At 51.2% G+C, this 25,678-nt stretch overlaps 1 protein-coding gene and 1 long non-coding RNA gene across 2 annotated transcripts in view; one reads left to right on the top strand and one right to left on the bottom strand.

Annotated features, from left to right (window-relative positions):
- The window catches only part of IL6R (interleukin 6 receptor), a 50,061-nt gene extending 24,726 nt beyond the window's left edge, over positions 1-25,335 (bottom strand). Inside the window, exons 1-6 of the mRNA XM_031436207.2 lie at positions 25,175-25,335; positions 7,832-8,080; positions 7,085-7,208; positions 4,537-4,718; positions 4,075-4,241; positions 3,403-3,544 (exon numbers count right to left, since the gene is read on the bottom strand). Coding sequence (XP_031292067.1) covers positions 3,403-3,544; positions 4,075-4,241; positions 4,537-4,718; positions 7,085-7,208; positions 7,832-8,080; positions 25,175-25,259 — 949 coding nt within the window. The 5' untranslated portion in view covers positions 25,260-25,335. The remainder of the gene's footprint in view (positions 1-3,402; positions 3,545-4,074; positions 4,242-4,536; positions 4,719-7,084; positions 7,209-7,831; positions 8,081-25,174) is intronic.
- Positions 14,841-19,959, top strand: LOC135318976 (uncharacterized). Its single transcript, XR_010377468.1, has 3 exons — positions 14,841-14,910; positions 18,374-18,508; positions 19,739-19,959. It is a non-coding gene; the product is annotated as an uncharacterized LOC135318976 (long non-coding RNA).
- Positions 25,336-25,678: the final 343 nt, after the last annotated feature.

Genomic DNA, 25,678 nt, shown 5'->3' with positions numbered 1-25,678 from the left:
TACAGAATGGGGTGCTCCAACTCTTCAGCTGCTTATGTGAGAAGAGGCCAAGTGTTCTGTCCAAGCTTACACAGTCCCTCTAGCAAGTCACAGAAGCAAAGCAATCTGGGGCTGAAAAGTCAGACAAAGACCATGCCCCTTCCACTGGGGGAGGATGTCAGCAATTCAAAGAGGAGTATCCACAAATGAGACCAGCTGTAGGGGACGTGACCAGACGGGTGAGGAGCCCACAGACCATCCCACACAGCAGCCTGGGAACAGATATAGGTACCCTGGGAATTCCAGAAGAATTTAGAGAGAGAGCAGACTTGTCAGAGATAACCCTGGAGAGCAAGGCCCAGTGAGACAAAATCAGGTTCACAGGAGAAAGAACACTATTCTTGAAAAGATACTCAATCTAATCACGGAAATATAAATTCAAACCACAATGCCACAATACCACACCCATTAGGATGGCTATTATTTAAAAACAAACAGAACAGAAAATTACAAGTGTTGGCGAGGATATGAAGAAATTGGAAGCCTGCACACTGCTGATAGGAATGAGCAAATGTTAAAAAAAAAAGTGTACTCAGTATGGAAAACAGTATGGTGGTTCCTCAAAACATTAGAAATAGAATCACCCTCTGATGTAGCAATTCCACTTCCGGAGATATACTCAAAAGAATTGAAAGTAGGGACCCAGACAGATATCTGTACAGTCATAGTCATAGCAACATTATTCACAATAGTCAAAAGGTGGAACAACCCAATTGTCCATCTACGGATGAACGGATAAACAAAATATGATATATACATTCCGTGGAATATCATTCAGCCTTTAAAAGGGAGCAAATTCTGACACATGTTACAACATGGATGACTCCTGAGGACGTTATTCTAAGTGAAATAAACCAGTCACAAAAAGACAAGTACTGTACGATCCCACTTATATGAGATGTTTAGAGGAGTCAGACTCAGAGAGACAGAAAGCAGACTGGTGGTCGCCCGGGACTGGAGGTAGGGGGGATGGGAAGTTACTATTTAATGGGCACAGAGTTTCGGTTTTGCAAGGCGAAAAGAGCTCTCGAGATGAATAGTGGTGATGCCTGCACAACAATATGAATGTATTTAATGCCACTGAACTACATGCTTAAAAATGGCTAAAATGGTAACTTTTAAATTATGTATATTCTACCACAATTAAAAGTTTAAGAAAAGAAAGAGCTCTCTGGCAAAACAGGATTTCCTAAAGCTGTCTGTGACCATCTAAATTAACTGGCTGGGATAAAAGGTAAACAGATGTCGGCCTGTATTCGGAACATTTTCTCCGCACAATGTTATATAAATGATTTGCTCCCCTTGAAAAGGCTTCCAAGGCCAGATTAATGTTTGGCATTCAGATAACGAGCATGATTTGGCTCAAAGTGTATACAAGTCAAAGACAACCATGGACAAGTCAACACAATCTAGCCTGAAGGATATTCTCATTTATTTAAATGGTCTTCCTAAGTAAGGTGTAGTAGTTAGGCCTTCCGTTCTTGTCCAGGTCTTAGCAGGAAATAAACTTTGGAGAAGAGGGTCCAATAGACAGCTGCCTCCTGCTCTTGCTGGACAGGACAGCGGGACAGCACCAACAAAGATCTGAGCCTGCACTTGACCTCACGTGCATCCAATTAAGAAGACACCCTAAGCCCCAAGCCCACTCCTCTGGCTCTCCCAGGACAGGAAAGACAGGGACTGCACACTGCAAAGCCAGGGAAGAGGAAAGGCCAGCACATCACAGCATCCATTCTAGGGGAGGAATGCCAGCCTACATATAAACACCTCCCTAGAGCCAGGGGTAGGAGAGCGTGGCAGGGGTAGGCATGGGCCTGGACAATCGATACCATGTCTGTCTTTTCCTTTTTATCTATATACATTCAGTAAATGAGTAGTTTATTCTTTTTTTTTTTTTTTTAATTGCTTGGTATTTAAGAACAACTGATTTGGTTCAATTATGCTGCTGGGCCAAAGAGATCTGACACTGAAGCGAGCCTGGAAGCCATTCTACAATCAGAACACCGGGACCAGGGATTAGCAGATACAAACTACTGTGTACAGAACAGATAAACAACCAAGTCCTACTGTACAGCACAGGGAACTGTATTCAATAGCTTGTAATAACCTATCATGAAAAAGAATATACATATAAATGTATAACTGATTCACTATGCTGTACACCAGAAACTAACACAACATTGTAAATCAACTATACTTTAAAAAAACAAAAACAAACAAATAGAAAAAAACCCCACAAACCACTGGGGGCAATGGAAAGGGCTGCGACAAGAGGCAGCAAGCTCTCCACCCCTGGAAGCATTCAAGCACAGGCTGGGTGACCACTGTCTGGGCTGTGGTCAAGGAGATTCCTGCACGGGGTCCAGGTCTATTAAATCCTAACCTTTCATAGAAAAGAGTCAAAAGATAATGTCTCAAATTATTTTCTCAGAGGAAAAAAAAACCGTATTAGTTTGTTGTTCAGAGTGAAGGAAGGAACCAACAGAAGAACTAGAAACAAATCAAGCAGCTCCCTCCAGAAAGCAGGGCTGGAAATGGGAAAGGGTGGGGCAAGGGCCACTGGTTATTATTATTATAAGCCCTCCTTTGCTTCTTTGCCATGAGCATGTATTAATTTGATAAAAATCTTAAAAGTTAAAAAAAAATTCCCATGGGTTAAAAAAACATTAATTATGCAGTTGCTAAACAATACATTTCCCCCAAATATTTAATATCTTGGAAATGCTCACAACATCATATACATAAACACACACACACACACACACACACACACACACACACACACACACACACACAAGTACCTAGAAAAGGAAAGAAGTATAGTAAAATGTTCTCACTGGTTTTCTCTAGAGGCTTAAGGATACTAGTGATAATTATTCTTTATATTTTCCTGAAATTTTTCATATTCTGTAACAAACATACTAATTGCAATAATGCCTCATGGGTGCTTATTGTTACTTTTAACATCCTTTTTTAAATAAAAAATAGTAACTGTGATAGATTAAAAGCATAGCTACAAATTCTTTGCAGCTCCTCCGATCAAGTTGTGGAGTGACTTCCCCCCTTGAGTCTGGGCTGGCCTGCTGGAAGGCGACAGACCGCAGGGAGAACCAAGGGCCCCAGCCACCAGCCAGAGCCAAAGGTCAGGCGTGGGAGTGGGGCCCATCCGGGACCACACAGGCCTGAAGCAGCTGTATTAGTGAGTCAGGCAAGACCAGCACAAGAGGTGCCCAGCAGACTTAATTTCAAAGTCTTGAGCAGATAAATGGTTGCTGCTTTACCAGCTAGGGTGACTTGTTCCACAGCAACAGATAATTGCTATAGTAACAAAGGGGAAACATCCCTTCCGCGCTCATCACATACCTGTCCAAGGGATGCCTGTGGCCTCCTTGCTCCACTCACTCCATAAGCCATGCCCGAACTCCTCCTGGGCCCGAAGCTGCACCACGTGCCTCATGCCACTCCAGGCGTCGTGGATGATGCAGTGATGCTGGAGCTCCTTGACCTGAGGGCGGGAGACACGGTGACTCTGGGGTGGGGCCTGGGTGGCGCCAGTTAGGCGGCTCCCCAGGGACACAGGAGTCCTTGGCCACTCCCAGCCCTTCAGCTGCTCCCTCTCTCGTCTGGTGGGCGACTCAGGCGAGCAGAGATGCTCTGAAGGCTCACATCCCCCGGAGGCTCAGAGCCAGATGCGGTTGCCCTTTGGGCCAACACGGACTGAAGCTGTAAGTCACTGCCCCCACCCCCATGCACCACAGAATCCTGCAAGCCACCCGCTTGATGTGCGTATAGCCCATCTCTCTTCCTGGGTCACACTCTCGCTCTCACAAACAGGCCTATAAATTATTCCCATTTTATAAATGAAGCAGCCAAGGCTCTGAAAGGTTCAGAGACTTACACAAGGTCGTGCAGGTAGTGAGCGGCTTAGCCGGACCCAGAACTCTTTTTTTTTTCTTTCTTTCTAGTGCCCTCTCTCTCTCCTGCCCCTGAGTATTTAGGGGCTCTTTTCTGTTCAGAAGTAAACGAAAACTTTACCATCCATGTTGTGAAGGTCTTTGACCTTTCAGCCCGGTATCGGACCTCAAACTGCAGCCTGTAGAAATATGAGTTCCAGGACGGGGGGTCTTGCCAGGTGACGCTGAGCCAGCGGGGGTTTCTGTCCACGGCGCTGACCGTGATATTAACGGGTGGGTCAGGCTGCACTGTGGGAAGAGGGCGCACGGCTCATGTGCAGCAGCAAATGCAGTGCAAAGGAGAGCCCGTGAAGACAGCAAGTGCCCAGCAGGCAGGACCTCAGCTCCAGCCCCAGACCAGTCCCCCTCGCACATCCTGGCAGGGCCCATTCCACCACAGTTAGACCTCCGGCAAGGAGAGCCCAAAAGGCACCAGCTCACCAAACCCAGCCACACCCTGCCCCTCCGAGAAGTCCATGAGGAGCGTGAAATCTAGAGAAGGAGACAGCGGGAGGGGCGAGGGAGGCCTGAAGAGCTTACGTACGGATTCCGTAACCCTCAAATGTTTGGGGTTTGCTGGCCTGGCTCCCGGCACTGTTGGCGACGCACAGGGACACGACGTAGAAAGAGTTGTCCCCCTCCGGGACCGCCAACTGGCACAGCAACCGCTGGGCCTCCTGGGAATACTGGCACGGCTTCTGGAAGTCTTTCACCAGACTGTTCTGGCTGCGGACACAGAACAAGGGCGGGGCTCGTGTCGGTTTCTGCTCCAGTTCAGGAGGGGCGAGGAGGACGGGGCAGGGGTTAGGGGTCAGGCTCTACAGGCTGAGCCCTGGGTTTGAATCCCCGCTCCACACTCAGTGGCATTTGGGATTCTTGAGTAAATCATCCAGTGTCACGGAGCCTCTGTTTTCTCATTTGAAAATGAGAATATTAACAGTACCCACCTCACTGGGGTTTGTTAGGATTAACTGAAAAATGACTGTAAAACACCTAGCTTAGCACCTGGCACGGTGGTCACAGGCATTGAACTAGAGGGCGCACTCAACCACTGAGGCATCACATAGGGGGTGCCTGCCGGCTCCCCGCCAGGTCCTGTGTTCTTGGCACCGAGCCTGGTGCAGAATAGAATGAAGAGGCCCCACTCTGGCCTCAAGGCGCTAACAACGAGCCCTGCTGCCCGCTGACTGGGACAGCCAGCAGAATGCCATCCCAGGAGCACCAAGTGCTAGAGGGGTTTGCCAGGAGGAGAGAACACTGCAGGCAGGGGAGCCCAGAAAGGAATTCCGGGTGTTGAAGATACTCAAGGTGAGTCAGACACTGTCCCACCTGGCCTGGAAGCCCGGGACTCCTCCCACGCATGGCAGGTGTGGGCATGTGAGGCCACGGCAACCACCCGCCCTGCCTCCGCAGTGACGAGTCACCCACCAACCTCTGACCTGAGTTTGAACCTGGGCCCAGGACAAACACTTTCCTTCTGGGAATGCTGCCCCAACCTTCCCGGTCTAAGTTAGAGCCTCTCTCCCTTCCTCTACCACCACCGGGGCATCGCATCAGCACCGCATCGTCCCACCGAACACAGAGAAGGTGGCGGCTGTCGGCTTACAGGTGTGTCCCCCTGCGGGGTTGGAGGGCAGGGGCCCAGTCTTGTTTGCCTCGTGTGTCTCCCTCAGCCCTAGGACAGCACCTTGCCCACGGCAGATGCTGAACTCACCGAACACACTTAGAGAGACAATGAGTGAGTAAGCCCAGTGGGGCGAGGGTGTGACTGCGTGCACACACGAGAAAAACAGCTCAAGACACAAAATCCCTTTCCAAGGGCCTGATTTCACCCCCAGCTGTCCCAGGGTCCAGGTGGGCCTGAGCAGGTTCCGGGAGCCCTGAGGCTCTTGCAGTGGCTCCTGCTCCCTCTTCCTCAGGATCAGTGCAGACAGCCTAGGAGGAGGATGGAAGTGCCCGAGGATGCTGGCGGGAGGAGGGTGTCAGCTAAAATGCCCTGCTCCCTCTCACTCTTACTGTCAATACACCAAGTATTCAAGTGTCAGTTGAACAAGCTCTCCCTGGGCTGGTCTGGGTAGCTGCGGCCACTGTGCCAAACATGCTGTCTATGGAGGAATGACTTCCGGGTCCCAGACAATTTCTATCCTAACTCAGCTTTGGGTTGTGGAGGTTCCTGACCTTCCCCATTTGCAGTGTGAGCTAACAGTCCTAACGGCAGCTGCGTCGTGTGCAGACAGGCAATCTATATGTATCTGCACAGAGACCAAAACATAAATATTACCACCAGGCGACTCTCTGGAGACAGACATAAGTGGAAACCAAAATGCCCTGATGAAGCCACTGCTCAGATGTTTTGATACCCGGCTGACTGCCAGCTCGAATTCAGTGATAAATGTCTGGGACTAAGGGGACTTTGGCTCTGGGAGGGAGACAGAGAAAACTGCAGAGGTGTAACCTTCCACCTCCTCTACATCCATGCCTGACCTCATCCCAGGTCCCCCCACTTTAGGCCTCCTGGTGCCCCAGGGACCCCCAAACAGGTGTGACTTCTGCCCGGCTGCCCCAGCCCCCTCTCCCAACCCTATCACCACTTCCTCTCGCCTGCCATTATAATGGAAAGAGCCTGCTTAGCTCACAGTAGGGACGCTGATCACAGGCCGCCCTTCCCCACCCAAGGATATTTGCATCCCCGGCAGAGCAACACCCAAAACCTTTGTATGCTGAACAAAATCAGATAGACTGGGGTTGGGTTCCTGGCAGAGCTACTTACTAGCTGGATGACCTTAGGCTAATCAGTCTCTGCGAACCTCAGTGTCTCCATCTGAGAGAAATAACACCAACCCCTCAAGGCTACTGTGTCTGTTAGCAGGACAAACATCGGAGGAGCACCAGGTCCAGCACAGGGTGAGCCTGGACGGGAAGTCGCAGTTCCTCCCGCATTCCCTTCTGGGCGCAAAGGACTTACTTTCACTTAACACTTGGGATCACTGGCAGCCAGTCCACCTGGCCCCTCTGAGAGCCCCCCACCATTCCCAGGGCCTCAGTAAGGATGAGAGAGGCACCAACATACAGCCCCCCTCCGAGATACTTACAACCTTCTCACCAGCAACACGGCCTTGGTCGTCGGGGAAGGCGGGCTCTGAGGACTCCACTCACAACCCACATCGCTGAGGGGGCTCTTCCGGGAGCAGGAGAGCTGGGGCTGCTCGGGAGGCGCTAGGGAGGGACCGAGAGGCGTGAGGAGGCAGTGCACCTCGCCGCCTTCTGGAGGGAGCACTTGGCTCAGCCCCCTCCCCATCCCGGGCCCTGGAGCCAGCCTGCCAGCAAAGTAAAGGGCGCAAAGTCCTCCGTCAGGCTAGGACGTGAGGCAAGTGCAGGAAGGCGCCGGGGGGGGGGGGGGGCGCTAGCCTGCCTACAGGGGAGCAAGAGCAACTGAAAAAACAGGGGCCTACACGTTGCACGGGCCAGGTTGTGTGGCCTTGGGCAAGTCCCAGCCTCTCTTCAGGCTCCTACTATAAAGTGAAATGATAAAATAAAGAAATAAAATTTAATTTAAAAAAATTTTAAAAGATATAGATTACTAAAGCCAGGCCACCTTACCCTGGCCCCCAAGCCCTAACCCACAAGGCCAGCTGGATGGCCTCTCCGTCAGCCAGACGTCCTCACACAGCTGGAAGCACCAGTCTCACTGGCAGACGTCAGTGGGCCTTTCCCCAAAATCCTTGAGCCAAGGAAATAACAGGAATTTAAAGGGTCTAGCAGGGAATCTCACTCTGGAATGAGTGCAGCTGAGCCGAGAGTTATCTGTGAAAACTGAGAGCCCCAAGGACACAACTCACCATCCACCAGCAAATGCACGGTTCCCATTGGGCGGCCACCCTGGTAGCACGAATAGTTTCCAGAATCACTGAGCTGCACGGACCTCAGAAACAGTGTCCTTCCCACGCCAGTCCAACTGCCATCCTGTGAGCCTGTGACCTGATTCCTGAGCACCCAGTGAACAGTAGCATTGTCCTCTGGTTCCCCACCCGGGCAGGTCAGGGTAACGTTGGCCCCCGGCAGGCTGGTCAGCACGTCACTCGCCGTCTCTGTGAAGGGAGAAGACACTCAGTAAGCCCACAGCAACCTGAGGAAGGGACTTCATTTCTGATCTGGGAAGGCACAAAAGTACTCAGCATCTCCACTGGCCCAGGAGCATCACCTCTGCCTGGATTGCAGCAATGGCCTTCCAGTGGCCTCCCCACCCCTACCACGGCCCTCTTCATTCAGCTGCCTGAAGAAGCCTTCCAAAGCTGCTGTCTGGCCACCCCACTCCTTTGATTAGAAAACCCTTCAAGGGACTGCCACTGTCCACAGCACGAAGTCCAAGTTCAGAGGCCTGACCTCTGAGGCCTCATCTCTCCCCACTCTGCCTTAGAAGGGACAGAGCCCCTCCCCCGCAAGCTCCCCGGGCTTTCCTCACACTCTCCCCCATCCCACCCCTACACTACCTTCTCCCACCGCAGGGCTCAGTCTGGATGTCCCTTCCCGGAGGCCTACCCCATTCCCAGCTGCATTAGACTCCCCCCATTCAGTGCTACCTCCCCCACCGTCTCACCCATCACAAGCTGCCTTATAATCAATAACCAGTCCTTATCTGTCTTCTCTTCAGGACTCCAAGTGCCACAAGAATAAGTTCTGTTCTCTATTATATTTCCATGCCTAGATCATTGCCTGGCACCTAGCAGGGGCCCACTGAGCACTTGATGAATATGTAAATGAATGAATGCGTGTATGTGTCGGAATGAAGGCCAGGTACCCAGAGGGACTCACAAAATGCATGAGTCTTACACAAGAAGTCTCAGAATCCCAGGACCTCCCTGATAGGTGACCCATTTTACAGAAAGTGGCTGAGGCACAGAGGAACCAGGAGACTTGCCCAAGATCACCAACTACTTAGCTACACAGTCGAGATGCCAGCCAGGTCTTCCAGCTCTGCTCAGTGCTCCCTCCAGTGCCCTACATCTATCTCTTAATCCACTTAGGGCAATGCTATTTTTATTCTAGGGACCAAATTGGAAAGTAAAAAAGAACAAATGTACTCCTCACCCCTTGAAAAAAAGCATGTGTGTGCTACCCAAGGAAAGGATATTAAAGAATAAAGGAACAAATAAACTTTTTAAAAAAGTATAAATTAAATAGATTCATAGAATCTAAGATTTAAATTAGTCTTCATTAAATTAGTCCAGTCAGCTGAGGGAACTGAAACCGCGGAGTACAGCGAGTTTTCACGTTAAGCACACTTGGTCCTTCAGACGAAATGTGTAACCATTTATTAGCAAACAACAGCAATAAATCTGGTCAAAGATTTTCCAAAAGACCCAGCAACAGCCTGGGCACCTGACCTGACCTCCCGCCTGTGCTCCTGGGTCTGAAGGACCAGCCCCACTGTCTCCCTGACACACACTTAGCTGACTGTCCCTCTTCCCGCCCCATATAAGGTAGCTGTCAGAGAGGAGGGACGAAGGACCAGTGACTCCCAGGAGGATAACACTCCCAAAGCCAGAGGGGCTGGTTGTCCGGGCCGACAGCTGACCGCAGCCCAGGGACCAGGGACATGGGCATCAGAGGGACAGTGATAACTTCTGCCTGGCGTTGGGCCCTCCCTGGCTACAGACTCCCTCCCAGCTTCCTTCTCACTTTATCACTTGGAGCCAGAGTCCTCCACCCTGGCACCCTCTGCCTCGAGGCTGGCAGATAAGAGACAGATGCAAGGGCAGGGTAGCAGCTGGTCATCTAAGGTTTCTTTCTCTTCACTCCCAGAGCTTTGGACTTTGGGTGAGAAGAATGGTGGAATCTCATGCTGCACCCGGGTGAGTATGGGCAGGTTCCTTAGATCCCTCTGCCTCACTATCCCCCACCACAGGCCAAATGTCCTACATTCAACAGACATTTGAGGAAACCCCCAGAGCCAGGCACCAATGAACAGGACGCAGCTTGGCGACAGAGAGACCCTGTCCTCAAGGACAGGAGATGGCACATGCATTCACTGCTGCAGAACTGGGACAGTAGCATGCATTCACTGCTGCAGAACTGGGACAGTGGGCACAGGGCTCCCCTCAACAGTAGCATAATCCCAATCCTCAGAAGCCCGGTGTGGAAGTCCACTGAGGGCACTTCCATGCCCACTGGGCTTAAAAGTGGTCTGAAAAGCCCTAACAGCAGCACACCTTTCAAACATAATCTTCAATCATATATTCCCAGCATTTCAAATACCGTTTTAAAATGCACTATATAATATTGAACACATGCAAATGAATACCTGTAATATACATGAAAGTTACGAAGCATGAAACACTCCGAGCTCCTACCAACCTTACCACTAGCAGGATGGCCACCTCCTCTCAGTGCTCCCTCAGTGCTCCTGCATCCCGCAGCCTCCCTGCTCACATGGTGTTTCATTTTGGGCTTATCACTCCCTTATTTTGAAAAATAGGTTAACTACTCATGGATCCCCGCATTTTTCTTCACTTTGCTTGGTATTTGAGCTCATATAAATGGTTTGTAGATAGCCAGCCTTCTGTCACATGCTTTTGTCATTCATTATGTTTCTACGATTCATGTAGCTATAGTTCATTCATTTTCCCTTGGGCAACAACACCCCTTAGGCAACTATATCATTCTCCTGCTGAGGGAGGTTTGGGTCATTTCCAGTGTTTTGCTAAATCAGAGTGTGCTAACAACTTTCTCAAATGTGGCTCTTGGTGCATTTGCACCAGAATTTCCCTGAGTAGAGGTGCTGGTTCTGGTACGTGTAAGTGTCACACGTGTCCTTTTCCTTCATAAATGACACACAGTCCAATGTGTTTAAGTCCGATGTGCACCTGACAGAGGCTGCAGCTTACCACCTATGGTCCACATACTGAATTCCATCTATGCCTGAATCAGGTAGGGTTTAGAAGACCCACTGACACTTTGAATCACTATATTGATAATTTCACTTTTCCATTTTCCACTTGATAAAGCGGCTATAAGGACAAAATGTAACATGGATGTCAAGTTCATGCACAAATTACCACCACTGTAGGAACAAAGATGGAGATGCTGCCAAAATAGGACAGTCTTCTGGTGGGTGGCCCCATTGTGCAGTGCTTACAATACCCCTCCATCAGCTGATGAGCAAAAATCAGAACTCACAAGGCACCGATACACAACAGACACCCTCAGGTGGCCTGAGAGTCCAAGTAGGGGTCAAGGACCATGGCAGGCTCGTCCTTTCACGGGCACATTTCAAGTGGCACCGTCCTTAATATATATACAGGTCCCCATGCCCAACTGTTACTATGAGACTGTGAGCTTTTGCTAGCACTCATCAGAGAAATCAGTAGGTGCTTAATAAATGGTTAATGTGGGCCTAAGAAAGAGGTGCCCACAGGGACAGGGCCTCTACAGCAAAAACCCTCAGAAGCCCCCAGGACATGGGACACCGTGGTCTATGCGGTGGTTGTGCGGTGGGCAATCCTTACACCAGAGACCAGGGGAGCCAGCTTGTCATAACCAGGAGATGCTGAGGAAAGAAACTATGACCCTGGAGTGACAGGGGACTCCCTTTCCTGCTCTGCCTTTGCCAGTTCCAGGAAATATGTTTCTCTGGTCACTTCCCTCACCCCCAGTTCAGATGGAAGCCCTGGCCCTGTTTAGTGACCAGTTGAACAATAGCAGGGGCTGTTCTGTCCTGAATCCACTAACAATGGCCAGAGTATTTGGGCAGCTCAGAGAAATGGCAGATAAAAAGACTTTTTTTTTTCTCTTCCACTAAAGCAGAGCTTCGGGAGTAACATAATGGCCACTTCCTCTGCCAAGGAACCTGAGTAATGGTTTTCTGAATCTTTAAGACTGAGTCACTATTTTTTTTTAATGGGAATGATTAATTATAAACCACCCATTGGCAAGTGTGGCCTGTCCCTGCCCTTCTGGAAAATAGATTTCTTCCAGATCCTGTGAACAACACTGTGTTAACTACACTTTTGAAAGCGCTCAGTGCAGGAGGATCAAGATCAAATACTCAGAGAGGAAAGATCACAAGGAAACACACTTGCTAAAGTCAAAGTGGGCAGTGCTGCCCCTCCCTACCCACCCAGCCCTTTGCCTCTTGACCCGAATCTCTGAGTCAGTGCCCTTGGCACCCACATGGCTGTGTGGGAACCCCCTGGGAATCTCTTTGAAGAGGCAGAAGTGATGTTCACCGAATGCCCACCTCTCCATGTGATTGGACTAGAGGCAATTTCTCTCTCTTCCTTTCAGCTTTCTGTAGTTTTTTTTTTCCAATTTTCTGTAAGTTGTTTGTATTACTCTTATAATGAATATATATATATATATATATACATATATATTTAAAACAAAGAAGCTACATAGCCTGGGCCTGTCCAAGTTATTACACCTGGAGAGACAGGAGGAGAGGCAGAGTGCAATAGGGACTGGGGAACAAGGGCGGGGTGAGAGTGGAGCTTTCAGAACAAGCAGCTTCTGAGTGTGATTCTCACACTCCTACTCTGGGCGACCAGGAGGGGACGGGCGGGGAGGGAGCAGTTGGCCCTGCACCCTCTGACATTCAGCACAGCACGCAATTTAGCATCTGCCCTCGAGCAATTGCTCAGCCATTTGGGGCCAGGGTTGCGAGCCTAGGCCTGTCCCTGCCTTAACAATTCAGGATTTTGTGTGTGTGCACCATAATGTGCCAGGCCGGAAATTCCTAATCCAGGAGAGAGAGCTCACAGTTATTGAACATTTACTACGCACTGACACTCCTCCACAAAACCCCATGGAGAACTTAGAACTACCTGTAAAACAGGCCATGCTAAGGTAAATGTCCCAGACATACTGAGGGAGCCAAGAGAAGGGGTAAAACAGTCTAAAAGGGAGGGATCCAAGGGAAGAGAGATTTGAGTTGTGCCTTGAGACATGAGTGGGAGTTTGAAAAGTGGTGCTACAGGGAACAGCATTCTATAAAGAGGGAACAGTATGGAAAGTCATTGAGAAGGGAGAGCCCAGGGAGGGCAGGCATCTGGAGTCCTCTGAGGGATCAGGCCTGCCTCTGCAGGCAGAGGTATGAGCAGCTCAGGGCGCGCCAACCTCTAACCCCAGCCTGCAGGACAGGAGCCAACAGTGGTAAAGGCCTTGATCTCCTGCTAATCTTCCAATCCCCAAAGCCCACCCCTGGCCCCTCACCCTCCTCCTGGCCTCCTAGTGCTCCCAGTGCATCATGAAGCATCCCAGAGGCAGGAGAGAGGAGGGGAAAACCAAGGACTGTGAGCCTTCTCTATTCTTTCCAAGGCCAACATCAAAGGCATTGTGCAGAGGGTAAAAGCCTCACCTGGGACTGAGAGCAGAAAAGCAGCCCCTGCTGAAAACAAATCTCCCAAAATTTCCTCCTCAACTGTCAATGCACTTGGTGTCTGGTCTGGTCTAGGTTTAATCACTGACTACTAACTGGGGGTGGTTTGGGCTGACACTCTGGTCTCGATTTGTCCTCTAATATAAAGCATATCTATGAGTGAGAGGCAGCCTGGCATGGGGAAACGGCCTTGTGTTATCTATCAGAAGACCCGGGCTCTACTCCTGGTCTTGCCAGTGACTTGCAATCACCCTGGGGGCACCTCACAGCCCCTGGTGGAGCCCCACTCGCCTTCTTTGCGAGATGAGGGTTCAGACCACAATTTGGATCTGCCTGCTGCCCCCATTCCTGTGGTCTACATCTTATCACTGAATCATTAGTTCTCAGAGGGAAGGAAGCATGTCTGTGTCTGTTTATCTCAGACAATAGCACAGCTTTTGCAAACACATAATTAATCTACGGATTTATTATTCTCATGGTCGATGACATTTGGAGAAGGATGAGGGCCAGGGCATCCTAGTGCCCACTGGCAAATGTGGCTCCTTACCCCTGGAGAGCTCCAGGGGAGGGACATCCCACAACCTCCCTCGCTGCCCGTTTCTCTGGGGGAAGAGCCGTTAGGTCCTAGTAACCCCGGGCAACCAGACCCATACCTCCGGGCCTAAAGAGCACATAATCCCACTCCCTGGGCCACTAGGCCCCCCACCGTGGCTGACACCCCTTCAGCCCAGGAGCCTTGCGGTACAAAGTCCTGCAAAGGGGGCTCCTCCCCATTCTGGACCTAAGGTTGGGTGCCAGACACCCAGGCAGCTTTGTTGTTTTTCTACTTTTTTCCTTCTTCAAGTAAACTTGTAAATGTCAATAAGCAGAGAAAAACACGCACGCAGAGACACTTATTTCTCAACTCTCTTGCAGCCTGTTGTCACTCTTGCCAGCAAAAACAAGTTCAGCTTCCTGGCCCCGTTTATGTAAGCGGTGGAGCAGCTGCCCAGTGCCACTGCGGGCTTAGCTCACGCCTGCTAATCCCACCGCCCCGCTTTCGGGGGGACACGGCCCTCCCAGCTGGCAGCTGGACAGGCTGGCGGCACAGGACAGCCTCCAGCCTGTGGGGCTGCAGAGACACGGGCTTTCAGAAGGGTCGTGGAGGAACCACAGGTCCCCTGTCAGTGGTAAAGGCCTTGATCTGAAAGGAAGTGGCTGCTGACAAGTCTTCAGGAGAAGAACGTAGGCACCTCATGCCCAAAGGGAAACAAATGCAGAATTTGATCCCATGGGGCCAAGAACAAGTCCCTGTGTGCTCTGTCCCCTCTCCCTACATTCCCCACCTAAGGACTTGAAACTGATGTCCTGACTTCCCACAAAATAATAACCATACCACCCATCACCACTCACCCCGTCCCAGGCACTTTACCTAAGCACCTCCCCCTCATCACAAAAACCCTGCAGCAGGGGAGGCTGTCACCATTTCACTGGAAGATCAGAGAGGTTAAGGAACTGGCGCAAATTCACACAGCTAGTGAAAGAGGGAGTCTGCACTGACTCCAGGTGAGTCTGGCCAAAGCCCTGCTCTCTCTTCCCGGGGCCAGGGGCCCCCATGTCCCAGCCCAGCCCCCCTTCTCTGGGCCGCCCATAATCCTGTGACTCCCACTTTCTCCCAGTTTCCTCTCCTCTTCCCCGCTCTTCTCAGGCCTTTCCCACCCATCAGAGAGGCTGGGGAGGGGGGTCCTGGGGTTGGGGAGGTACTGTGTGAGGGGGAGCGAGCCTCCTCACACACAGCCCTGCCACCCCTAGTAGCACCTTGGGGGCTCTCACAGGGAGCCAGGGGCCAAGCACCCTTGACCTCTCTCCCTCTACCCGACAGCAGCACCGGAGTTACAGCTTAAAAGCACCCCCTCCCCAACCTCATACTCACCAGGTAACCCGTTCACTTCCCTAAAATCCCCAGAATGCCCTCCCCTGCCATAGAGGGAGGTGCCAGGCCTCTGTGCACCTGCCACACTCTCTAACTCAGCTCCCAGCCCCACTTCTTCCCTCCATAGCCCCCTCCTCAGATTGCTGACTCCTGCCCTCCCTTCCCTCTAATGTGTTTGTGCTTCTGTACCTGCTTGTATTTGTCTTGTACTTGGCCGAGTCAGTATTTACCTTGGCGCCACCCTCCCCTCCAACTGCACCATGGACTATACACTCACTGCTTGGAAAGAGGGCCTGGGAGGCTCCCTTGGACCCATGAAAAGGTAATGCTGGCTGCTGACTCAGAGGCCAGCGCGTGTGACCAACTCCTCAAGAGAAAAACATTTAATCCTCCCCTGGCAGCATCACAGATAATCAGCTGGCCCCGAGCCCAGAAGGTCTGGCCCGGGTCACTTCTAAGAGATTATAAACTAATTAGAGGGAAAGATATCTAAGGAGGGCAAACAATCCAACTCCCTCACCCTCAGCAAACCCCAAGAAGCAGACTGAAAAATAAAGAGTAAAGGCAAGACTGAGCAGGGCAGGTGGACACAGGCAGGACTTGGGTCCAGAGAGGGGCAGAGCTGGGGCCACAGCCACCGAGTGGGTGCTGAGCTGAGGGTTGCTCTTCCAGGCATATAAGGCCTTTAAGAATGATTCAGGCCAACCTGCCCATTTTTATAGATGAGGACAACCAGGGCCCAGAAGTCACACAGCCAGTGTGTGGTGTAGCCAGGACTGGAACCCTGGGCCCTGGGACTCTGGGCCGTGCTTAACACATAGCCCACTGCCTTCCCAGGAGTACAGCACGAAGTGTCCTGTCTTCCTGTCTCTGAACTTGGCCTCGGAGTCTAACCAGGAGCCTGGCCCACATCAGGGTCCTTTATGTGTTTGCAGAGGACGGAGGTGGGGATGGCGGGAAGACAGGCAGACAGCACACACCTGAGGTCTGTTCCCCCGTCCCCATCCCAAACCACATCCACCTCCACCACCTGCCCCCAGCTTCCACTCCCCTACCCCTTTAGATATGCAGAAGCAAAGCTGAAAATTTAAGATGTCCTGAAGTGGAGGTGTGGTAGGGAGTGACTGGAAGGGGACATAGGAGAGGCTGTTGAGGCTGGTTCCAAACTGAGTGATGGTTCCACGACTCTGGTCAGTTTGTGAAAATTCACCAGGCTGTTAGATTTAGGCTGAGTGCACGCTTCTGTATGTATATTAGACTGCCATACACATTTTTTTCTTTTTTTCTTTTTTTTTCAGTGGGAGGAGGTAACTATGTTTATTTATTTATTAAACAAAATTTTTAGTGGAGGTACAGGGGATTGAACCCAGGACCTCGTGCATGCTAAGCACGCTATAGCACTGAGTTACACCCTCCCCCCTGCCATAAATGTTTTTATGAACTCCTCCTGCCTGAGTTCAAGCCTACATCCCCCTCCTTACCCTCACATGCCATGAGTGCACACTCACACACACACACACACAGAGACACGCACACACTGGTCCAGCTTCATGCCACCATGAAGGAAGCAGTTCAGCATGGGAGAGCAGACACATCCACCCTCAGTGAAACCATGAAATCCAGATTCTGGCTTTCCTGCCCCAGCCTGTTCCCCTCATAAAGAAGCCACACCAGGCCTACCGCGTTCTGAGACAGGAAGCCTCCACATTTATAAAAGTCAGGGCTCCCAAAATTATCTCTAAATTTTACTGGATCCTAATAAAAATACCAACAGGACTTTTGTTCTTGGAACTCAGCAAGCTGACTCTAAAGTTCAAACGGAAAAGTAAACAAGCGAGGAGAGCCAGGACAATTCAGAAAAAGCAGAGAACAGAGAGGGGGCTTAGTTCTACCAGACTGTAAAGTTACGACAAGGCGACAGTAACTGAAACAGTGCGGTGCTGCCACCTGGACAGACAGACAAAATTATGCAGTAGACTAGAAAGTTCAGAACTAATAGTAACCAAAACCTGCTTAGTCTGCTCTGTTGAACTGTACACTTTAAAATGGCTGAGATGATAAATGCTACGCTATGTGTATTTTACCACATATTTAAAATTTTAAATATACTTTACTTTCAAACAGCTTAGTTTCAGTGTTGGTTGCATACAGGTGCTATCCCAAGTACACGCAGGATTACCTAACGTGAGCATCCCAACAGTCTACCTTACAGAAGGAGGTGGTTACAGAGCTAATTAGGGGTGAACCTTAGATTCAAACCTAGGCAGTTAGGTCTTGGAATCTGTGCTTTTAACTACTCAATAACCTGAAAAGCAGTATAAACCCAAGTAGATACAGTAATTTGGTAGATTTTAAAGGTGAGTTTTAAAAGCAGTGGGGGATTTTGAAGATGAATTATTCAATAAACTATAAAAAAGGACCTCAGGTTATAACTGAGCAGGCAGGGGGTGGGGGGAGTTAGAGCCATACCTCAAACCTCACTCCATGATAAATTCAAAATGAATCAAACATTTAAATGTAAAAAAATTCTTAAAGGCACCAGGGAAAAAAAAAAGGATTCCTTTAAAACAATACTGGCATAAGAAAGATCTTATTAAGTAAGATACAAAACCTAGAAATCATAAAGGGACTGATCAACCTAACCTAATTACATTTTTTTTTAATCTGCATGGCAAAAACCATCCCCCACCAAAAAAAGTCAAAAGACAAATGACAAACTGGAGAAAAATAGTCACAACTCATACCCTAGATAGAGGACCAAATTTCTTACTGTGTTAAGAGCTCCTGTGAACAATAAGAAAAAGATCAACGACCCATTTAAAAACAAGGTGCAATGACTATGAACAGGCAGTTCATAGTAACAGACTACGGAAATGTCTCTTAAACACGGGAAAACCTGTACAACCGCACTCAGATAAGATAAATGCAAATTAATTTCACACAGACGCCATCTTCTGTGTAAGTATCAGTTTAGTAACACATTTTCAGCAAAGGTGTGGGGACACAGGCAAACATTCTCTTGCTGCTGGGAGAAGGAACTGGTGTAACATCCATTCTCACTCAAAAGTACAAATGCCCGTGACCTTCGACCCACAGATTCCCCTTCGAGGAACTTATCCTGCAGGTGCTCTTGCTCTCATGCAGCAAGAGAGATGTACAAAGTTGTTTCTCGAAGCACCTTCTGTGATGGCGAGACAGGAAGCAAGCAGATATCCATCAAAAGAAGGCTGGGTAAGTAAATTTGGTGTATCCACGTAACGAAATATCAAAAAAAAATTACAAGTAAGTTTTTTATTTCCTACAAATAAATGAACCCTTTCCTAGCCCATTGGGTGCAGTGGTTAAGAGTTCAAGCCCAGGATTCAGACACACCCACGTTCCAACCCTCGATCAGCCACTCACCAGCTAGTTTCTAAGCTGGTGAGAAACTAACCTTGGGCTAGTTTCTCCACCTTTTCAAGCTTCACTTTTCTCATCCACAAAACGGAAATAATAATACCTCCTTCAAAATGTTCTTGTGAGCACTGCATTAGATTAATGTTAAAAAGTTAGCACTATTTTCAGGACATACTTAATCTCTCAAAAAATGTGAGCAAGGGTCATTATTATTCCCACTGCATTAGTGTCTTTCCCCTTTTCTGTGGGAAAATCTTCATACTATAGCCTCCGCCTCCTCCCATCAAAATGAGCTCTTCTGATCAGTAACAGCTACCAAGCACCCACTTCTGTTTGTTTCCCCCCCAAGAAGTGCTGCTCTGCCTCGGCTTGGAGAGACTCGGCCCAAGGTGGGCGGGCTGGCTAAGTGGGCAGCCAAGAGACAGGCCTGGACTGTCTGACCCCTGAGCTGTTTTCTCTCTCTGCTGCTCCAGCTGCCTCTCTTAGAGACAGAGAAAGCTCACTTACAGTGACACGTGATTGCAAAAGTTCCCTTGACTGAGAGTGATGTGGGTGGATGTCGGGGGGAGGAGAGGGTCATGGTGCAATGGCTTAAACACATACTGTGGTCTTTAATATTCTTCTTAAGAGGAATATTGAAGAAGGACACTTCCTGGGGCAAAAGCGGGGCTGTGTCTGCCACACCAGTGGGTGCAGACTTGGTAAGTCTCTAGTGAGGTTACTGCGACAAGAGAAGACGACCTTGACGTCCCTGGGCTGTGAGAAGGGTGGGAGTTGGTAACACACATGCTACAGTGGAAAGAGCAAGGTTCAGTGCAAGGTCTGTCACTTCCTTGCTGTGCAATCTTAAGCAAGTCCCTTAACCTCTCTGGGCCTCAGTTTCCTTTCGCCTACTCACGGACACTGCTTCAGCAATTCTCACCTCTCTGTCAATTTTTGGTCTCTACTAAATCATTTCCATCATCATGCAAAAATGCTGAGATGTCAGTCACCTTTTTAGAAAACCTTTTCATGACCCCATTTTTCCAGCTGGCAATCACTCCATTTCTTTACTCCCCTTTACAGCTAAAATCCTCAGAAGAGTAGCCTCCGCCTGCCATCTCCAGGTTCCTCTCTCCCATTCTCTCACCAGTCCACTCCACTCAGCCTCTGGCCTCCGCCGTTCCACTGAAACTGCCCCCGTCATGTCAAGGTCACCAAGGGCCTGCGTGAAGCTAAGTCCACTGGTCACATCGTCCTCTTGCCTGGCTCTCAGAAGCATTTGACACCACCCACTGCTCCCACCTCTGGACACACTGTCCTCACTGGGTTCTCAGGTCAACAACTCTACTGGTTTCCCTCCTGCGTCACTGGTCTCACCTTCTCAGTCTCCTCCTCCTCCAGCCTGAGAAGGCTGGTGTGTCCCAGGGCTCGCCCTGGGGCCTCTCTCTTCCCCACCTACAGCTCGTGCATGGTGATTTCAGCCACTCTCAAGGCCTGAAGTGATATCTGCCACTGGCCGACTCCCAAATTCATACAATTCGGTTCTCATTCCCAAACTCCAACTCCCGTATCCAACTCCTCAGCATCTTCTCTCCCTTGTCCAACAGACAGTTCAGTTCCAGTATGTCCAGACTGACTCCCTGATCTCCCCTCGCCCCCAACAAAACCTGCCGTCCTCTAGCCCACCCCGTGCGTGCAATGGCCTAACACTCCTGTCGCATCCAGCTGCCATGAAGAGTAAATGAGGTCCCGGGTGCAAAGAGCCTAGCACAGCTCCGTGCACACTGTTGGCACTCAATGTGGTAGCAGTTGTAACCATCAGGTAGAGGGAAGACCAAAGGACGCCTTTCAGGAAAGGAAACTGGGAGGTGCGGGGAGATAGCCTGGATGCGGGGCCAAGGTGCAAGGGGCACACTCCTAAGGGCAGCGCCAGAGGCCAGAGCCGGCTGGGGGCAGGTGGGAGACAGGCAGCCTGCGGAGGCACAGCCGGAAATCAGGGCAAACCCAGGACTGTGCCAGAAAAGCCCCCCGACTCTGCAGAGGCTTTGGATCCTTTTGGATCTCAAGCCCGGAGGAGAGTAAAGCACACAAATCACCCAAAAGAAACTCCCCAGAGCTTCACCAAACAGAGGGTCTGACAATTAAAAGCCCTTTTTTTGCCACCTTCGCCTTGCCACTCCAGCCCTCGAGGATTCCCGTACCTCCAGGAAAGTCAATGGCGGGACATTCAGCATTTCCCCGACCAGCTGGAGCCTAAGGGGCCCAACAGCTGAGGCCTAGTTTCCCCAGAGACAACCCCAGGCTTCATCAGGACCGGGGGCACCCGTGTCTCCCCACCACAGAGCCCTCTGCTCCAGAACCCAACAGGCCCACAGGTAGTACCAGACTATTCATGAGGAGGCAGGAATTTTCCTTCCCAAGATGGGAGTTTAAGGAATCCCTAAATATTTTTGCATTTCCTCAGACTTTCATTCACATATCATCTGCTTGGTGTGAACTTCCCTGGCCTCCCCTCAAAAAGATGGATCCAACATCCCCCTCAACACATACACACAGTTCCTCTCTCTCTCCCCTACTTTATTTTTCCTCCTTAGCACTAGTCCCCATCACACTATATTTCACTAGCATCCCCACTAGGGGGGAGGGTGTAGCTCAGTGTAGAGTGCGTGTGTAGCATGCACGCAGTCCTGGGTTCGATCCCCAGTACCTCAGTAGAAATAAATACCTAGTTACCCTCACCCCAAGAAAACCCAAAAAATTTAAAAATTAAAAGTTAAAAAAGTTAAAAAAGAAAAACCTACACCTCCTCTAGAATTAAGCCCCAATGAGCCAGGGATTTTTGTCCGTTTTGCTCACTGCTGTATCCACAGCTCAGAATAGAGCCTGGAACACAGGAGGAGTTCAGAACATTTTATTTCAAATGAACAAATTATTACCTACACATATTTAAGCATTTGCTCTGTGCTAGAAACATCTCTGTACACTCTGTATAATACCTTACTTAGTGCATTTCAGCTTCATAACCACCCAGCAGGTTAGTATATGAATTACTTCTATTTTCTAGATGAGGACCGTGAGTCTCCAGGAGGTAAAACCCCTCCCCCAAGCTCATATTATTTCTCCATGGCGAGGCTGGGCAGAGAAAGTCTGGGTCCAAAACCTTAACCATTACCTGTACAGGATGAACTGCATGAAGAGAAGGTCCAGAAAGGGATAAAAGAAGCAGCAACAGAAAACCTCTGGAAGAGACAGTTTAGCACTCTAGACCAGTACTGTCCAATAGAACTTTCCGTTCTACTAAGATGGAAATGCTCTATGTCAGTGCCGTCCAATATGGTAGCCAAGTGTGACTGGTGCAACTAAGGAACTACATTTCAAATGTGATTTCATTTTTATTAATTTAAATTCAAATAGCCACGCTTAGTAAGTGGCTACCATATTAGAGAGCACAGCTCTAGACCTTTAAGCCCTGGAAAAGCCCAGATTTGGTGATCGGAATGCTCTGGCTCACTGGGTCAGCAGCACACAGGCCTGCTGGGACAGGAGAACCTGAGGGGAGGCACATTTACAGCAGTGAGCACCTGGGTGGCTCTGTGTAATCCTTACTAACACCCTGTAAGGGGAGGATTTGTTAACCAAGCCTGCAGGAGGAGACGCTGAGATGAGAAAACGCAGCGAGGGTCACCGTGCCTGCTGCCTTGGGGTCTTGGTCCAGCCACCTCCCCTGGACAACTTGTCCTTGGGGAGCTGGTACCAAGCAAGATGGGTCATGAGGGTTTTCTCGGTCCCTCTTGGGGACTTACTCTTGACCATTTTCAAGCTCCTTTTAGGTTAGAAGCTGGGTGGCTGATCCCAGGGCTTCTCGAGACTCAATAAATGTTTGCTGCAGTGAGTAAACAAGAGGCAGAGCCAAAGCAGAGAGAGATTTCTAGCAATCTGAAGCCCGATGGGGGAGGGCCGTCGTTTGGTTCCTCAATCACTCCGTTTAGCCAGTCAGCCTCAAATTTTCGAATCACAAGTGGCACTTACTGAAAAGCATATTTTCTGAGCCTCACTCCCAGATGTTTCTCTTCAGTAAATCTGGGGTGGGGGCCAAGAATCCAATAATCAGTAATTTTGTCCAGCGCCTATCCCCACCCCCAGTGCACACGCGTGCACACATACACACACACACATATACCCCAATTCTGATGGAACTAGACCCAGAACGACCCTGACTTAGGTGATGCTAGGAATGCAAGTAGGCACTGGGGGAAGAAAGAGGTTGCCCTAAAAGGGAGTTCAGAGGTTGAGACAGAACTCTGAGAGATTTAAACGTGTACATGTTTGTTTTGTGTACGGGCCTGCATTGCAGAAGGCGGAAGGAACCTGAGTCACCGACGCTGAAGCCTTCCACACCCAACACAACACCTACGTCCCAGCTAGTCCAGGCTCCTAGACAGCAAGTTCACCTGAGCGGTCCTGCCAGCTCTGGGATGTGTGGGCAGCGCCTAATCCCAAGGAAAGCATGCCTCCTGGCTATGAGAGCCCACAGCCCCGAGAGCCAGTCGGATTTCCCCTCTAAACCGACTCCAGCCTCTGCTCCCCCCGTCGGCCCCTCACTCCTCCAAAGCAAGACATCTCACAGTCATTTGCTCCATGCTTCCTGTACAGTGTCTTTATTTTTGCTCTCAAGTTTGTGGCTGAGTCTGCGGAGGTGTGGGAGGGGAGCTGGGTATTTTCTACTTCTCTGCATTTTCCTTCTGAACCGGGAGAGCTTTCACTTCCTCCCCAAACTCTCAGTTCTGCTTTTCACAGCCTGTCCAGCCCTTGAGACCACTCTGCCCATTCCACCTGAGCACCAGGAAAATGGGGAACTGACTGCAACTGACCGTCCTCGTAGTACCTTGCAACCACTTAGGAGCAAAGGAAACAGCAGCTACAACAGTAACCCCCCTGGGGCAGGTGCCCTGGGGTGCGGTGTGAGTAGCAACAGAGGCAGACAGGGAAGCCTTGCTCCATTCCGGCTGGCCCAGGCTTCAAACCTGCCTTGCATCCCTCTGACAGCACAGTGGGCAAACCCAGGCCTTCCCTTCACTTGGCCTCTTCTGCACAGCGCTCAGCAGACCAGGGGTGACTCTCAGCTTGCCCCCGAACACCCCTAGCTCTGCCTGCCGGGCCAATTCTACATTTGGGAGTCTTAGGGATCTACCGCACTGGAGCACAGGGCCACGCAGGGGTGGGCTTCAGCCAACTGGGTCTGACAGCCTCCCACCCCAACCTCTCTGAACCTCAGCCTCCTCTTTGGAACAAAGTATTATTTAGGTCCAGTGGAAGATTGGAAAATATGTCTAAAACACAGGAGGCCTCAATCAACAGTGGCTGTTATTGGCAGGCGTTATAAACGTGTGCTGAGAAAAGGAATCCCTTTACTTTCCTCTTCCAAGCACAGGGAACACAACTATTCAGAAAGCAAAGGGAGCTGCAGGCGCACCAGCCTCCAGATTCCTCCAGCAGGGAGAGATCAGGCTGGCGGTGTTCACCCAGGGCAGGAGTGTCGTGCGGTGTAGCAGTGAAAGCCAGAGGCAAGGTCGCCCCAGCCATCTGTTTCCAGAAGCCTGCCAGCTGCCCCTTTGGCTTTCCGCTGTGCCCTCAAAGAAGCCCTCAGACCCTAAAATAACCACTGGAGAAGCAGTTGCCCAGCTCCTCCGGAGAAGAGGCTAGACACGCAGCTGGGCATGCGGCCAGAGCCCAGAGAAAGGACTGCCAGCCAGAGGCAGATTACAGTCCACAGGAGCAACAAGTGCCCCCTGCCCTCTGTCTCACCCCTCCTTCTCTCGTCTGGAAGGGGAGTCTCGTGTGTGCCAGCCCCAAGACGCCCCAGTCCCTGGCCGACCTCCCCACTTAGGTTAAACGCCCAAGGCTGCGGTACACAGCTTGCTAGAGCTGGTGTCTGCCTAAGCGCGAGCGGGTAGCGGGTAGCGGGAGGGTCCGTGACTCAGCGCCCATGATGTCAGCCCCTTCACAGTCAGGGCACTGTTACCCACACATAAACCCAGGGGTCTGAGGGGAGAAGCCAGGCGGGATGCCTTCCCCAAACCTGAGGGGCAAAGGGGGCGCCGGTACTAAGGACGCCCCGCGCAGAAACTCCACCCGGCTAGGGCATCTCCTTTTAAAGTAATCCGAGACGCAGTTGTGTAAGGACCCCTGGGCGCACTGGGCAGGAGACCCGAGAATCAGGTTTCCGAGAACACACCAAGTCCTGTACGCAGACCGCAGGGAGCCTCCCGGCCCCAGGGCAGTCACGGGAAGAGCGCGCCCGACCAACGGCGCGGGACGCAGCAGGGGGCGCGCGAGCGAGCGCCCGCCACGGGACAGCCGGGGCAGCCCAGGGCCGCACTGTGGCGGGGACCCAAGCTAGCCCCGGACAGGGAGAGCCGTCACCCCTCCTGCTCTCCGCCGCCCCGCGTCTGCGGCGGCCGCAGCGGTTCCCCCACCCGCCAGCTGCCCCAGCCCTTCAGGTGCGCCCGAAGCCCTTACCCAGCGCGGGGCAGCTCCCCGGGGCCAGCGCCGCCCCTGGCGCGGCAAGCAGGGCGGTCAGCAGAGCGCAGCGCACGGCCAGCATGTTTCCTCCTCGGCTAATGCCCCATGGTCCCAGAGAGGCGGGAGTGCGGGCGGGCGGGCGGGCGGGTCGGGAGCAGGCAGGCGGCCGGGGCGGGGCGGCGGGCGGGCTCAAGCCCCGAGGGCAGCCCCCATCCCCGGGAGGCCCGCGCTCGGCACGCACGGCGAGTCCCCGAGCCCCGCGCCGCGCTCGGCTCGGCTCCCTCTGGCCGGGCTCCGTGTCAGGGCGACTTCCCACTTGCACATGACTCAGAGCAGCGGACAGTCCTGGCAACGCAGGAAAACATTTGAGGAACTCGCGCAGGAGTCGTCTCTCGGCCGTCCCAGGGTGCTGTTACGAAAAGCCCGAGCGGATGGCGCAACAGCCCCGCGCACCGGCCGAGCGGAGGGGGTGGCTTCCTGCCGCAGCGCCGCACCTGAGCC

This window comes from Camelus dromedarius, chromosome 23 (genome assembly GCF_036321535.1).
Source record: "Camelus dromedarius isolate mCamDro1 chromosome 23, mCamDro1.pat, whole genome shotgun sequence".
In the NCBI taxonomy this organism is placed as follows: domain Eukaryota; kingdom Metazoa; phylum Chordata; class Mammalia; order Artiodactyla; family Camelidae; genus Camelus; species Camelus dromedarius.
This window is presented reverse-complemented; position numbering and strand designations above follow the sequence as displayed.